Source organism: Streptopelia decaocto, assembly GCF_964273445.1.
Source record: "Streptopelia decaocto genome assembly, chromosome: 3".
In the NCBI taxonomy this organism is placed as follows: Eukaryota; Metazoa; Chordata; class Aves; order Columbiformes; family Columbidae; genus Streptopelia; species Streptopelia decaocto.
In genome coordinates, this window is record NC_138656.1 from 68,786,355 (window position 1) to 68,802,081 (window position 15,727).

The 15,727-nt window shown below is 38.5% G+C and overlaps 1 protein-coding gene across 11 annotated transcripts in view; it reads left to right on the forward strand.

Moving 5' to 3' along the window:
• The first annotated feature begins 3,695 nt into the window (after window positions 1-3,695).
• The window catches only part of FAM184A (family with sequence similarity 184 member A), a 76,674-nt gene continuing 64,642 nt past the window's right edge, over window positions 3,696-15,727 (forward strand). For all 11 annotated transcript variants that reach the window (XR_014183783.1, XM_082049687.1, XM_082049691.1 and 8 more), the window contains exon 1: window positions 3,696-4,130. Coding sequence is in view for 10 of the 11 variants with exons in the window: in XM_082049687.1 (XP_081905813.1) it covers window positions 3,963-4,130 (168 nt within the window). In the remaining variant the exon portion in view is untranslated. The remainder of the gene's footprint in view (window positions 4,131-15,727) is intronic.

The following is a 15,727-nucleotide window of genomic DNA, read 5'->3' on the forward strand; positions in this document are numbered from 1 at the left end:
AGAGTTATAGCTGCAAGCTTAAAAATTAAACAGCACAAACCTGCAAAGACCAGTAGGTCAAATTTCTTGCTAACTGTCCTTTCAGTAAAAGCTGCCGACTTTCTGACATCTTCAGAGTTGTCAAAAGGCATTATCACAAAGCAAGATTAGCCCTTGTAACACTTTCTGTCTATAGAGAATCAGAGAGGTAGTTTTGTGCCTATGGCTTGAAAATAAGGCATACAGTGATTGCACACATTTATCTTAGTCAAAGCTGTGATGAGGTAAATAAAGGGTTTTTTGTACATATGGAAATCTGTAATCCATAATATTCCCAGCAGTTTGAATGCAAATTAAATTCTTTCCTGGTTTTGCAAACCTCAGTGATGGTATTTCATAATTTTAGAAAACATACACACAAACCAGAACATATGAAAATGAGACATGCAAATAGTTAGGCAGTAGAATACAAAAAAGCACAGGTAGATTTCCACATAGGCAATGTTGTTAATTTTACATCAGAGAAAGCAAAACAATAAAGTCATTATATGTCTTGCACATATTCTGATATATATGCATAGCAGATACATTAAAATGCAATCTTAAATCATATGTTCACTATTTCCAAATTTATAAAAAGTCTTCCACATACATATACCAAGAGCACTCCTACATGGTGCCTACGCTCACATGGAGACGCTGGATAGATACAACTTGTATGTTACTTACATAAACCCATGGTAACTGACACACTAAAGCTTTCACTACGGAGCTTTCTTAGCAATGATACACATCAAGAGCCCTGCTTTACTCCACTGCTTTTTGCACCCTTCAGCAAACCCTCTCCACTGGCTCCTCATTTTCCTCCGGATGGTCTCAGCCCCAGCCCTGAGAGACCTTTGGACCTACAGATTTTACTACACTTGTGGACATGAAATCCCACCAAAGAATAAAGCACTGGGGTCCTGACTGTTCTGCTGCATAAATGCCTTTTTCAGCAGCAACCTTAAAGAAAACAGGCTCTATGCTACAGATGCAGACCTGAATGGAAAAGAGCTTCTTAGCAGTCACCATCTGAGCTCTAAAGGCATAAAATGTGTAAAAAAAAACTTGATAAAATTTAAATATGAAAACTACTACTAAATGGTGCATGAAATATTGACAAAGAATATTTAATCACTTTTTTTTTTATTTCAAAGCACCTAGACAAAACAGTATTTAGCAACTCAGTACAAGAAGGAAACAACAATAAAACATATTTGACTGTATCGCCCTTGCAGATATAAGTCATTTCAAAATGCTTCAAAACAATGGTTTGGGGCCACTATGAACCACAGCAAATCTGCATACTCCTCAGAAGAAACTGAAAAAATAAAACAGCGATTTGTCTCAGAAGAAATGTTGATAAATCCAAACTATTCTAATTTATTTGCAAAATAAGCCTATCCAAAATATTTTATATGTGTAGATTTAAATTAAAATAATACTTTCAGTAACTTTGGAGATTTCTAGGAGCAGTAATAAATTGAGCCAGCTGTTCCTTAATATCAGAGGCATTATTAGGTACACTAAAATGAGTGCCCTTTCGCACAAGAATTAAGAAGCTTGCTTAAGGTCACACAATCAGCCAGACACAACCATTATCTGTAGCCTGGTTTTCACAATCAGTCTACTGCTTAAACTAGTCATTTGACCTTACTAGATATGAAAAATCACAGTCTTCTCTGCCACTGAATTATTTTTTAATTTGATAAATCTGAACTAACAGTATGTGCTATTCATAGATGTCATCTATGGACACAGATTTGATACAGATGCTCCTAATTTTCTTTCTTTCCTTTTTATTTCATCTGTATGAATCACTGCCTGGGTAGGCACCATCTGTCCTTTGTTCTCTGTTGCCAGAATGGGCCACTTCAGAAGGGAAAAAAAAAATATGAGTGTCAGAATTTCCTGAACGATGCAAATTCTGAGCTTAAGGCAACACAGCTACTTAAAGACTGGGATTAAATCACTTCTTAGACTCCTCACTATTCAAAATAGTTTGGGTTTATTATGTCTTTCAATATATGAGACTTTTTCCAGAACCTCTGTAGTTCTTCTGGCCCTTTTCTGAACAATTTTCCACTGTGTTGTTGTACGGAAATCACAGACCCAAGAGCTCGATGTAAGTACTTCTCTTGTATTCTTACAAACAGTCTATACAAAAGTAGCAACATCTAATTTTACGTTCTGGATGATGTCCCGTCTATACATCAAAGAATCTAATTTGCCTCATAACCTCAGGTTTGTACTGGTACTTCATGTTTAGTTGGTTATTTATCATAGTATATAAGCATGAGTCTCTGTTAGAAAGTGAGATGCATTGCTTGTAATATGGATCTCTTCTTGTAATTTACTATTCCACCTTTTTCTATAATTTGCAAATTCTTAGTAATACTTTTCTCCATACTCTTGCTAAGAACAGGTTTATTTGTGCATTTTTGTAGTTTACCTCTTGATATTTCTGCCTACAAAGAATGCCTGCAAAGAAGAGATTTTTAGAGCAGAAAAAAAGGCAGTAAAAAGAGGAACTACTCAGCAGAGAGTACCAAGGACTCTTTAAAAGATGACTGCAGAGGCTGTTAATCGGGAAATCAAATCTGTCCAACCACATTAATATATATATTCTCACAAGGCCAGAGCCTAGCAGAGAGACATTAAATTGTTAAAGGGGGAGTCTGTTCTCTGGAGTTGCACAGGATAGAAAGAGAGCAGTCAAATCTAAGCTAAAGGATGTAATAAATTCAGCTGTGAATTCTTTCTGGCATGGACCTTTGCTTGGTACTCATCAGCTCAGGGGTCTGTAACTGCAGTGCGCAGAGGCCCTGTCTGCAGCAACAGAACAGACTGACCAGCTCAAGTGAATGTTTGCCCCTTACCACAGCCAGTCACCTCACAACATGCACTGTGTTTCTTCCCCCAAACCCTCAACTAATTGTGCAATGAAGAGACTATCTAATTTATTACCTACTTCGGTTTTAAGATACCACTTCCCCCTACCACCTACTATTGTGAGACAATGGCTCTTACTCTGTCGCAGAGCAATACTCACCCAGGGGCCAGCAATACCTCACCCACTTTATTCACTCACACACTCCTGGTGCCATTCCAGTGCTGAGGGCTCTACCCCAAACCCACCACCAGCACCCATTGCAGTTTCAGGGCTCTCCGTAAAGAAGAAGATGAGGCAGTTGGAGTACGTGTCGCAAACCCTTCCACAGAGAGGAAACCCTGCCTGAAAACCTGTAACCCCTCCTGCCTCCCTCTGTCCCTGACCCCGCTCCTGCGCGCGGCACCTGCTGCCCCGTGCTGGGCGGGGCTGTCTCCGCCCCCGCGCGCAGCCGGAGCCGCGAGTCCCCGCCTAACGGCTCCAGGCGCCGCCGCCAACGGCTAGCCGTGCGCGAGAGCGCAGCGCGCGCACCTGTCACGGGAAGGAGGCGGGGGGGGGAGGGTCGCGAGGCTCCTCTGGCCGGCGCGCGGGCTGGCTCGCTGGGTGGCGCGCGCGGCCCCGGCCGCTCCGGGGGTGGGGAGGCTGCGGGAGGGCGAGCGGGCGGGCGGGGCCGGCGAGTGACGCGGGGGCTGCGCGGCGTAAACAGCCCGGCGACAGCCCGGTAAGCGGGCACAGCCGTCCCGCCGCCGCTCCCGCCCGGCCTTCAGCCGCCCGAGGGCCGGAACCGACCCGCCCGCCTCCCCGCCCGCTGCGGGGCGGCGAGAAGAGAGGAGAGGCTGGCGTCCCTTCTCGCGGCGGCCCCGAGGAGTTTACGCGGCAGCCCGGCGCCGCTGGTGGGGACGGCGGCAGTAGGAGGTGACTGAGGCCGGTCCCGGAGCGGGAGGAGCCGCCGCAAGCAGTGGTTCGCGGCCGGGGCGCCCTCGGCGCGGCTCCCCGGTAGGGCCGGTGCCGGCGGAGCCCGAGCGGCGGCGGCGGGCGCCGGGCGGTGAAGATGGCGACCCCGGGGATGGGCTGGCAGCAGCCGCAGCACAGCTACGGCGGCGGCTCCGCGCCCGGCCCGGGAAAACTCGGCTCCGGCTCGGCCCAGCCGGGGGTGGGCGCCGAACACAGCCCGGACTTGCATTTCAAAATGAGCAAGAAGATTGCCCAGCTCACCAAGGTGAGGGAGCGTCCCCCCGCCCGGGTCCTCTGCCGCCGTTTCTCTCTTGTGGTTTTGTTACCTGTCGCGTCTTGCCATGGGGTGGGCAGAGAGGTGGCTGGGGGAGGCAGGCTCTCATCCGGGTGAGATGCGGCCGGGTTTGTACCCCCAAGGCCGGGCCTGGAGCGGGCGCCTTGCTCTGGTAGCAGCCTGGGGCACCGGAGCGCTCCGTGCCGGGGTCCTGCCGGGGAAGCTCCGGCGTGCAGCAAATGTGGGGACCGGGAACAGCGGGTCTGGCAGGCGAACCGTTCACGGGAAGAGCCGCAGTACCGCTCCCCAGTTAGTTTTGTCCGAATTCCGTGTAGCACAGCCAGGTATCTGGGTGTGTGGGAGGTGATTCCTTATTGTGAGGTTGATACTTTGTATTTATTCTATGAAAATTATAGCTTCTGGCTCTCTTGTAAGCCGTTCTCTGGGTCTTTTTAAATAGGCAGACACAAGTGATGCTTGCTTTCCTTTTGCTGAAGAGAAGTACTCTTGTATAAGGTGTCTGGTAATATCTTAAATGACTTAGCTGATGAGAACGAAGTATGAAAATATCTCCAGTCTTGTATTGCTGATGGAAGTTTTCATGATATTATCCCCAGTATAGAAAACACATTATTTCTTTGTTAAAGGTTGCAGTCAAACTACAAGGTGTTTTAAAAGCATATTTTAAAGGCTGGTAGGCCTCGGGTTTTAGGTGTGATTGTGGCTATGATTTACTTAGAATAATTTTTCAAAATGCTTTGGTGCTGTGATCTCTCTTGTATGATGCTCAAGCCATAGCTGAATAGCATTGTTTAAGAAATGAGAGGCAAATTATTTCTGTTAAAGAGAAAGCAGAAGAAATAATTCCTGTCATGAATTACTTAGCTAAAACACTTAAAAGTAATTTATAAGCACGGTAGGAACTGCTAATATTCTTCAAATGTGTGCTAAAATGGAAGAAGGTGACATTTCATTGGCACTAAGAATGAAGAGAATGAAGACTGCTGGCAGTCTTACAGTGGAGACAGTTCATATTTATGCACAGTTGATGAACCGTCAACCAGTTAAAAATAGTATTTATCATGGAACACTGTGCACCTTAATGTATTGGAAAACTGATGACTGAGGGGTATTTTGTCTTTGAATTCAGAGTCCACTTTATTTATATATTAACATCAGGGGAACTAAAATTGTAATTTCATAAGGAGAAATATAAGATTAAAATAAGCTGAAGAATCAGTTTAGTTTTACTCCATATGCATACAAATTGCTAATGAAAATATTAAAGATATTGCTATAGACTTATGCTCACCAAAAGTTTCAAAAAGCACCTGGAGATCGTAAACATATTGTAGACTACCCTTAAGGCCTAGTGGATATGCAAAGTAATACTTTCAAAGAATAAATTTTATTTCTGTGTGTCTCCTTTGCTGTATTTCCCTTTCTTTATCTAGGAATTTACCCAGCAGTTTACAGTTGATTTCAGAAACTGTCCCACTTCTGTTACGAAGTTTAGACCAATGAGTTCCACATCACTGGGCACGTACCCTGTGCTCCCAGTTATTATATGTCAAATATCTTGAGGTGGATGTGAGTTAAATATGGATTTAAGTGCATGGTGCTGGAATATTTTGAACTTCTGTACTGGAAAACAGTAAGAGAGTTAAAGTGAATACTGGGGGGGTTAATTTTTTTTTTTTTTTTTTTTTTTTTTTTAGTGAGCCATAGTATTCTTTCAAAATTTGGGGAACTGGTCATATGCATGTCTGTCCTGCCAAAGACTTCAGAATACTGCAAATAAAAGCTATCAATTGTATTCTGCTTGGCTATTTAAAATAACTGTAAACTCTGTGCTTGTACAAGTAGTTCACATGTGAATTAGACTTTTGCAGAACTGGAATCTTGTATTAGTTTCCCAGTGACTTGCAGATTCTAGTAATGTCTTAGTTTGTGTGTTTGTGTTCTGTTTTCAAGTTTTAGGGAGAAAACTTGGAAAATCAGCTGTTCTTTGTACTGACTGAAGGCCTAGAGTGAAGAACCATATTTTTAGATATTATACATCCTGTTTTATAAAAATACTTCTCTTGCACCTATTACAACAATAAAAAGTATTCTATAACATTAATCTAATTGAGTTAGAGGTGCAAATTTTGTAGTTGTTGTAGTTAAAGGGCTGGGTGCTACATTTCTGTTTGTTACTTGACCTTTCAGAACTGGAGGCTTAAAAAAAGTATAGAAACTTCTGGATAAAGTATAATCTAAACTTGCTAACCCGCTCTATAATCTGAAGCCTGATTTGATAGATGGCTGCAGAAATTAATCCTTGAGAAAGAACTTGTGATACAGGGGAAAAATATAAACATGATGCTTAATTTCTGTGAGAGTTAACTGTCAGATAAAAATGAACTTCATATTGCAGAAAATTTCTGGAAGTAAGCTGATGTGAAAAAGATATCAGGATATTTCTGTGGTAGTCTTTTGACCAAATTCTGCTGTTCTAGCTTGGTCAAATACTTACTAACTTATGTGTATAGAATTCCTCTTCAGTAATCTAGGAACTTCTTATTAAGAATACCACTTCTTAACTGCGCTTCTCAAATTGCTTAATGTCTTATATTTAAGACACTTCTCACATGCCTTCCAACTGTTTTCTGCATTTATTTGTGTCTTCCAACTCTTCTCAAAGACTGTCTTGAAGATATATTAAGTCTCTCAGTGGATTTAGAGCTGAAGTCAGGTGCTTCACCAGCTCAAAACAAAACCACTAATGTAGGACAGTAAAAGGAAATATAAATGTGCATGGGGTGTTGCCAAAGAGATGCATGTAGTTAAGTTATCCAGACAGATTCTGTCTTCTGACAAAGGAAGTAACTCAATACTTTATTTTTTACTATCTGTGTATAGTTTGTATTACAAGCTGTGAGGAGCAGCAGAAGAAAATGCTTTCCCCACAGAAGATGCAGGTCACTCATGAAGTAAATGTAAAATTCCCAAACTGGGATTCCTCTGTTATGTTTTTGCATTGCTTAAAGAGAATCTGATGTTTCAGTCAAAACAATACAGGAACATAAAGAAAGAGGTGAAATTTTTTTAATAGCAAGATTTAATCAGTAATTCAGAGTGAGGCAAAATAAGATACAAATCCATTTCACTAAACACAGCACCTCTGAAAGTGCTTAACTATAGTTTTACTTTTGGCAGGGAGGGGGAACACTTACTTGATTTAACTTTAATATGCTTAATTCACAGGGGAAGGTAAAACAAGTAGTTAGAAATGCAGCTTTAAAAATAAGATGGTACTCCATGTCATGTTTAAATACTGCGGTAAATTGTAACTGAAGCAATTTTAGGTCTTCCTATTCAGTATAAGCTCCTTATTTTTAGGCATTTTGAAAGATCTGTGTACCAGTTTGGGGATAAAGTAGCATCTGACACAAAGATTAAAGCCAACAAGAAATGAACTGCGATTATGAGATTGAATAGATGTTTGTACTACTGCATGCTGGAGTGCTAATGCAGTGTTGTATTATGCCTGCTGCAGATGAAAATATGCATATATATATTTAATTAGTTTGCATAAGACAACTGGAATAGAAAACAAGAAACAAGTTGCTGCCATGCTTACATCAGTAGGGGAGAATGGGATTAGTTTTTACAATTATCAGAAGAGTACCAATTCAAGTGGTTTTGTTTTGTGATGGGGTTTTTTGTTAGTTTTTTGTGCTCTGGTTTGCAGCTTTAGCATTTGTGATTGAGAAATCCATATCCTAAATGTGTCTGCAAATCTGTTGTGCAAGCTTTGTAATATTGACGTGAATTTTTGGCTTTTGTGGAATAAATTCATGATCTGCACTGGGATTATACAATGAGAATCTTCAGCATTGATTTGGTTGCATGATATTAGTTGTAGAAATTTTACATTAAATGGAAGAAGAGTCTGTAAGTGCCATACAAATGATACATACCCTACAGTGATCATTTATACCTATTTAATAAAAAGAAAAAAAACTGTGCAAAACTTTTATGTTTTCCATTTGTGCATACTTGGAGCTGACAGTTTAGTTCTGGAAAGGTTCCAAAAAACTCAGCTAGTTCAAAGGTGAAGGCAACAAAGTTATCCAAGGCACACCCTGCTTTACTAAACAAGAAACTAGAATCTGGCACTCAGGAGACCACAGTTCTGGCCTCAACTCTGCCCTCAGCTTCTTGTGTAAATTTGGGAAACTTTTTTTCTTTAATTCTCCTTTGTTTTCCTTTCTGTCTTCCTGTATCAGAGAGCAGCTGTTAATATAGTAGTTAGCCCAATGAGTTGCTTGGTGATGTAGATTGCAAATTTATTTCAAAGAATAAAGAGCAAATTTGATGCTTTTTAATTCAGATACTTATTCTTCTTATTGTGTGGGCTCTTTTGCTGAGATTGTTAAAGGTCTTCCTCAGCTATCACAGAACACAGTGCTAAAGAAGTAAGAGCTATATGGTTTGACTTATAGTAATAACTCTTAACAAAATGTTCCCTGTGAAACTTTGTCAATTTTTATTTGGAAGTATTCTGCTTCAGGCAACAAAACGGCTTCTTCTTGCAGAAGGTTCATTGTGCATAGGGTTTTAAGAAAACTTAAAAGAACAGCCCTCAAAGTAGGGAAGAAATGAGAATCTAAAAAACCCTGTAGAACTGTTTTGATGTGAGCTGTCATCATGTAGTAGTGGATGCCATTAAGAGTTTTTACAAAACTTGGGTTTTAGTTTTTAAGCAACCTTATGTAATTTCTCCAATGTGTGTTAACATTGGCAGTAGGCCAGTATTTGCTAACAGTTCTGGGATTGCATGAAAAGAAGTGAAATTTTGAGGTGGGTGTGATTTGACTACATATTGGAATGTCAAAATTTTTGCATATGCTCTGACTGTTAATGTGTGAATAAATGATATGTTTCATTATTACATGAGGTGTTCTGACTGTGTCTTCCTTCTGCAGTAGTTATGGTCTTAGCAAGGGATATTCACAGAAGTTTTCTCTCCCTGTCATGCTATAAGGACAAAGACGGGACTAGTCAAAAATGGCATGTTTTTAATACCATCTTGTGTAGTTTGGAAGAAGTAAGTAGAGCTTTCAAGCTCTCAGAATCTTCAGACCTCATATAAAATCAACAGTTGTCTTTATCTGAATACTTGCTAGTTGAAGCACTTAGCATTGTTTAAAGCAGCTTTAGCTTCCAGTTTAGACCCGAGAAGGTCTTGCTTACCTTCTGTGTTTTGTAGGATAAAAAAAATGTGGAATTTGGTGTTTTAGTTAATATTCTCTTTGTCTCTGAAAGAAGAGATGAGGAATTTTTAAAAAGCTGACAGCCCTGATATGGAGTTTGGGAACTCTTATTTAATGCTGTGTTTTTCCAATAAGACTAATTGAAAAAAGGTAATTATTCTGATACATTGTTCAAAAGTCTTCAAAGTATCTCTTGAATGGTTCTTCCTTTCATTATCATTGCACACCTATAAGGTGAGACTGAAGGGGTGCTATGTTGGAGCTCATTGTTGTGGTATCATGAGTGAATTAAGTCAATGACTTTACAGTCTTTTGTCACAAGATACCAAGAAGAAAGAGAGAAGTCGGACAAAAATTAGAGATTTTTAATATTAAAAAAAATTACTCAAATGAAATTATTTTCCTCTCTACCCACATAGTTTTAGTGGTTGACTGTTAACTCAGAGTTCTTCTGAGACCACTGAACAACTTAATGTTCTAAAGGTATTTTCTGTATCTGTGTGTAAATGGAAGTGTGATGTTGTTGAAAAACTGATTGCACGTTCACATAAGCTACCAGTCTAAAATGCCTTTTTAATTGCTTTTGCATATATTAGCTTCTCTGAGGTTGATGTGTGTTGTTTTTGTTTGTTTGTTTTTTCCAGGTTTTACAAGCAGCCAGAAGAATAATCAAAATAAACTGAGAGAGAGGAGTAATAATATGATGTAACATGTAGGGACATGGTTTATTGGTGGAGTTGGCAGTGTTAGCTTTATGGTTGGATATGGTGATCTAAAGGGTCTTTTCCAACCGAAATGATTTTATGAGTTTATATGTATCCTCTTGCTCTATGCTTATTCTTATTTATTTCTATAATTAAATAATATAGAACTACAAGGAGCTGGAGGACTCTTAGATGTTATTGCTCAGATATGTACTTCAGTTGTTAAATCTGATACATCAGTACATTAAGGATATTTAAAGAAAATCTGAAGGATGACTATTTTAGTACAAAGGTCAATGTTATCAACGTGTCAAAATTTAAAAACTATAAAGGAAAGAACATGCAGCCTTAAATGAATCCTGATATGACACCATCCATAAGGTTTAAAATCTGTTAAACTTCAGCTGCTTTTTATGTATTAAGATATAAATCCTATGGAGGGGAGGGGGAAACTAAATTTAGTTTGATTTTGTGCTGGTTTTTATTTTCCATTGTTACTTTTTTTTTGATAAATGCTGCATTATGAAGGAAGGCTTTTGCTATTATCTTGGTTTAGATAAAATCAAGAAAGTGCTAGTTCAGAGTTAAGAATATAATACTGAAGCGCTTTCTTCTAGATGCAAAAGTTGTAAACAGGAGAGTCCTTTATGTGTGTTTGAAGAAGAAAATCAACGGTTGAACTCTAGGTAATTGTACGAGGTATTTATAGTTTCTTTTCCTTGTACACTTGTAAATTAGCATGGGCATAACACTTCGAAGTACTCAATCCTGCAAGAAGTTCTGATTTGCCAGGTCCTATAAAAATGTATCAGCAGAACATAGTTGGGTTTTTTTTGTTGTTGTCGTTTTTGTTGTTGTGTAGATTTTTGGGTTTTGTTTGTTTGTTTTCCAATCTGGAATTCCATGAAAATGCAAAGAAGTTTTTGCAAAACGAGTCTTACCACTTATTTAGAAAATGTAATCTTAGTCACAGTGACTCTGTACTTTCTTCAAACATTGTACACTGTATTCAATGACAGGGTTGTTTTTGATTGGATATTTCTATATTATCATGGAACCTATTGGTCACACATGTTTTATTTTTGAATGTCTAAAAGTACAATTATATGCATACTGCTTTTAATGTATGTGTAGAAGTGTTATTTATCGTAAGTCACTGTACTGGTACAGTAACTTCCAGCTTTAAGTAGCTTCTGACCACTGAAATTCTTTCAGTATCTCGTTCTCTAAACTCAGGCTTTGGCTTTAATAAAAATAGTAATTTTGTCGGTGATACTACTGTTTCTCCATTCCATTCTCTAAGTCATCATAAAAAACTTTACCTCCCCTGCTAACTGTGTGGAGGAGGGGGCCCATTACCTTAAATAGTCATGAACTTCTTACTTTTTGTATGCTTATTGCTAAATAAGTCCAGCAAATTTCAACATAACATAATGAGTTCAGATGTGTGTGTCTCTTGACTGATACAAGTTTGGCCATGTAAGCCAGGCTTCTATGTATTCTTCTAATGACTGATATCATACCAATAAACAAAGGCATTGCATTCCAAAAATAACCAGAAGAAACAAAACCCCTCTAAAGCTATTCACCATCTTGTCCTACTTAATGTATGTTGCCTGATTGTTTCCTCAGTTAGGCTTTTTAGCTGAATGTAGAAGGCTATGAGGAAGAACAACCTTTTGTTGAGGTTATCACTTGGTTAGGCTCACAATGACAGCCTTTAAAAATAGCTACTGTTAAAAAGTTCATTAAGTCTTCCTTCTTGTTCAAGACACTCCCATTAACTAAAAGACAGCCTTTTAGCTAGAAGAAGAAATATGAGGTGATAATAAGAAACACTTGCTTTCTATTTTAATTTTTGAGATTGAAGTAATCTTTCCAGCCAGTTTGAAATTTTGTTTTTAGAAACCTGAATTGTAGTGTGTTCAGAAAACAGGTGTGCTATAATCTAGAGATTTTTAGTTGAACAACATTTTTGCTCACAACGTGACTGAAAGCTATAACTTTTAGTAAAGAGTGTCTGACGCTGCCTTTCCAAATCTAGTATTTTGCAGTATGGATGCTTATGTGTTTGGATAGGTTGTACTAAAATGTATTTCAGCAATCTCCTGTGACTGTCTTTGTCCTTTTAAAATTTGACAAATGAAAATAGTGGCAAATTATTTCTGTAATGAAGATTAGGGAAAAGGACTTGATTTTTAAAAAAATTATCTGCTCTGTGTAATTCTAAGTATAGGTTTCACACTTGGAAAAAAAAATTGTTTATTTGTAGCTATTAGTAATAAGTATTCAAGGGTATGTTTACAGACTAAAAGATATTTTGAGACACCTTAAAAATCTATGTATGCCTGACTTTCCAACATTAACCTGTATTGCTGATGTAAATAATGTAAGCTGCTTACATATTTGAAAAAAGTACTTTTTTTGTTGTTCCACTGAGTGGTAAAACTTAATTTGAAATTTTTGATCCTTTATTTTAGTTGGATTGTTCACTAGCTTTCCGTATAGTATCTAAATATTATAATGTTAGCTTATATTTTCACTAAATTCCCATGTCATTAAAATCAGTCAGTCTTTTTTTTTTTTTCCTCCTTTTTTCTTTTTTGTCTTTTCTTTTTTAAAAAGCATATGGCTGTTTGCTTTATGCTGAGAAAAAAATTGCAAGAATGTGTCCTAAAGCAGAGACTGGACTTTGACATGAAGATCAGTTGTGTTCTTTGAGCTGATCTGGGAACATTCTGTGGCCATTCTCTCTACTCTGACAATTCTTTTCTTGCTTTTCTTTATTTCCATGCTCTGCTTCACATTTTTTCCTGTGTACCTTCTCAATTTACAGTGTAGACCATTTACCACTTAGCGTATTGGGCATATTCTGCTTTACCTCTAAATACCTAATGCGTGAGGTTGTAATTCTCGTCATCTGTGTTTGGGCAGGCACTGCTGTATTGAGTATCCTTGCACATTCTGTAGCTTCTGTTGGTTGGTATTCTTTTCCATAGCTATGAGTTGGTACTCTAGAGTAAACTATATTCCAAATCCTAGATATTTCTTTTTTTTATATAGCTGCTTGTGTAATAGAGTTTTTTCTCTAATGGCAATTTATTATTATTTTTTTTTTAATTGGGCTGATGCTCCCTGTTCCTGAGGGAAACTAAATTTCCTGCTTTCAGAAAACTTAGTTTGTCAAAGTTGGAGACAAATAATGTGTCCTCTCACTATAAAATAAATATGCTTCTGTATGTGCCTGTATGAAATTCTGGTAAATGTGGCCCCTTCACAAAAATCTTACTGAAGTCCTGACTGACATGCCCTATTTGACTCTAGATTTACTACTAACTCTTGACCCCCTTTTATTCTTATGTATAGAAAACGTGTTTCTTATAGGCTGTTACAGAAAAGGGAAGAATGTGAACAGAAAGAAGTAAAATTCTCTTGTTTGGGAAGCGTAAAAACCCCGTAGTTTGTCAAAGAATGGAGAGTAGCCTCAAGTTTATATGTGAGAACTGATTTAAACAACGAACATGATCTATATTTTAGTGAAATCTGAGTCTGCACGTACTTTCCTTAGAAGACTTGTGAAGCGGAGCCTTGTCTGACACTTGACGCGTCGGTTTCGCTGGATTTTCTTCCCTTGCCCCGTTTTGCTCCGTGTCCGTGGAGGCGGGGGAGCGCCTGTCGCTCTCCGTGGTGCTGAACGTGGGGCTCGTCAGTCGGGGGACATATGTTGCTCTCCTTGGTGCTGGACGTGGAGCGCGCCAATCAGTGAGCGCCTGTCGCTCTCCGTGGTGCTGAACGTAGGCCTGCCTCGACCTTCTACATTCACTGTCACTGATGTCAAAGGCAAATAAGTTTTATTTCCTGTTATGCAAACCAGTATGTTTCTCTACTAGCAAGATGTCTTTAGAGGCCCAACTTACATAACTACAATTGCTCAATCCTTTTATGTAGTTGATGTGGTGACCTGTAACACTGATTACACTGAATATTATCAAGGTAAGTGCAGTGAATTATTTATCTGAAAATGTGTGCCGTTTTGTAGTGGCTTCCTAAAAGCCTGACAAAAAAGATAAAGAAGCAAAAACAAAAACACTAGTATTTTTCAGGGAGTTTTGTCAGTTAGCAAATTAAAAAGTTTGAGAATATTTAAATAAGCAGCATTTTATTCATGTTGTCAAGATTCTAAAAGAGGTGTTTGAGTTTGATTTCCTAAAGATGACTTAGGCAATATACAACACAAAAGTTGATTATTTCCTGCAGGATTTTTACTTGGTTTAATTCTATTCTGAAATAATTGTATTCTTACCTTTTAAAAATTTTTTAAAGTTGGAAATGTAGTTATCTTGTAGTAAAATTTATTGTAGGTATATATTTTGTTTCTGGATTTTGCCTCTATTTTTCTGGATGTTTTCAAAAGAAAATGAAATTTTGTCTTGAAATTATATAGGACTTAGAAACGTTTATTTTGATGATTAATCAAAAGCAGTGATACAGGTCTGTAAGATGAATACCCTCTTCACCCTTTTTCTCCACTTAGGTGTTGCTACTTTTTGTTTTGGGAAGCTTTGAACTTATGTCCTGGTTTCTCTCTGCTGAGAGAAAATTAATTGGGTTGTATATGGAACAATTCTTGTAGACTGAAGATCTTTGCTGTGTTGTTTATTTGTTTATTCTGCCAAGGGCAAACTACTGTTACCTCCTCAATGCAAAGACAGTTGCTCAGCTCTGAGAACTTTTCCAGTGCATTGTTTCACGGAGTCTAAATACCCACAAACAGATGCAATGCAAACATACTACCTTAAATTCCTCTGGAGATCTCTATACCTGAAAGACTCAAATCAAGTATGCGAATATTGAAGAAATAAATCTGATAAGGAAATACAGTGTAGAGACTAAAGCAAAACTTAGAGTAGCCCTTTGGCCTATCCTGTTTTCCTTGCAGCAATTTAAGGTCTAATCATATAGCAGATGTGTCAACTATATTGTAGAGAGGTGATTAGAGGATAAATGGGATTCTTTCTCACCAGGAGGCAGACTGGGAAATTTGTACATCTGTCACTAAATCTTTTTTTTCTTTTTTTTTCCTTGTCATCTTTCTTTCTCTCTCTCTTTTTTTCTCGTGTTTTTTTTGGTTTTTTTTTTTTTGTTTGTTTTGTTTTGTTTTTTTGTTTTTTCCTCCCCATTAGTATGCTTCACAAGTTTTGACTGTCTTAAGAAATTGCCTACAGCTAACTGTGCTACAGATTTGTAGTGGTTGTTTCTGCCATAACCTGACTGGTAGAGGTTAACATCCCAGAACTAAAAAGGGGTTTTGATTGGATGTTGGTACTGCCACACCTCTCCCAGCACAAGGGAACTGAGTTGCAGTTGCAAGTATATGCTAAACTAGTCTGTAACAGGAGGAAATAGTTGATTTGAGTTGTACACAGAATGAACACCTAAGATAATCCTGTTCATTAGAGAGCTGTGAAAGAGTATTTTTGCAACTGTCTTTTATCACAGGGGAATTTTCAGTCTCTGTCAAAATAAGCTTACTTGAAGTAATTTGATTAATTTGCCTTTCTAATTCAAGTCACTGATTTATTGCATGACAACTCAGGGAGTATAATGCATAGCTGGTCTTTTC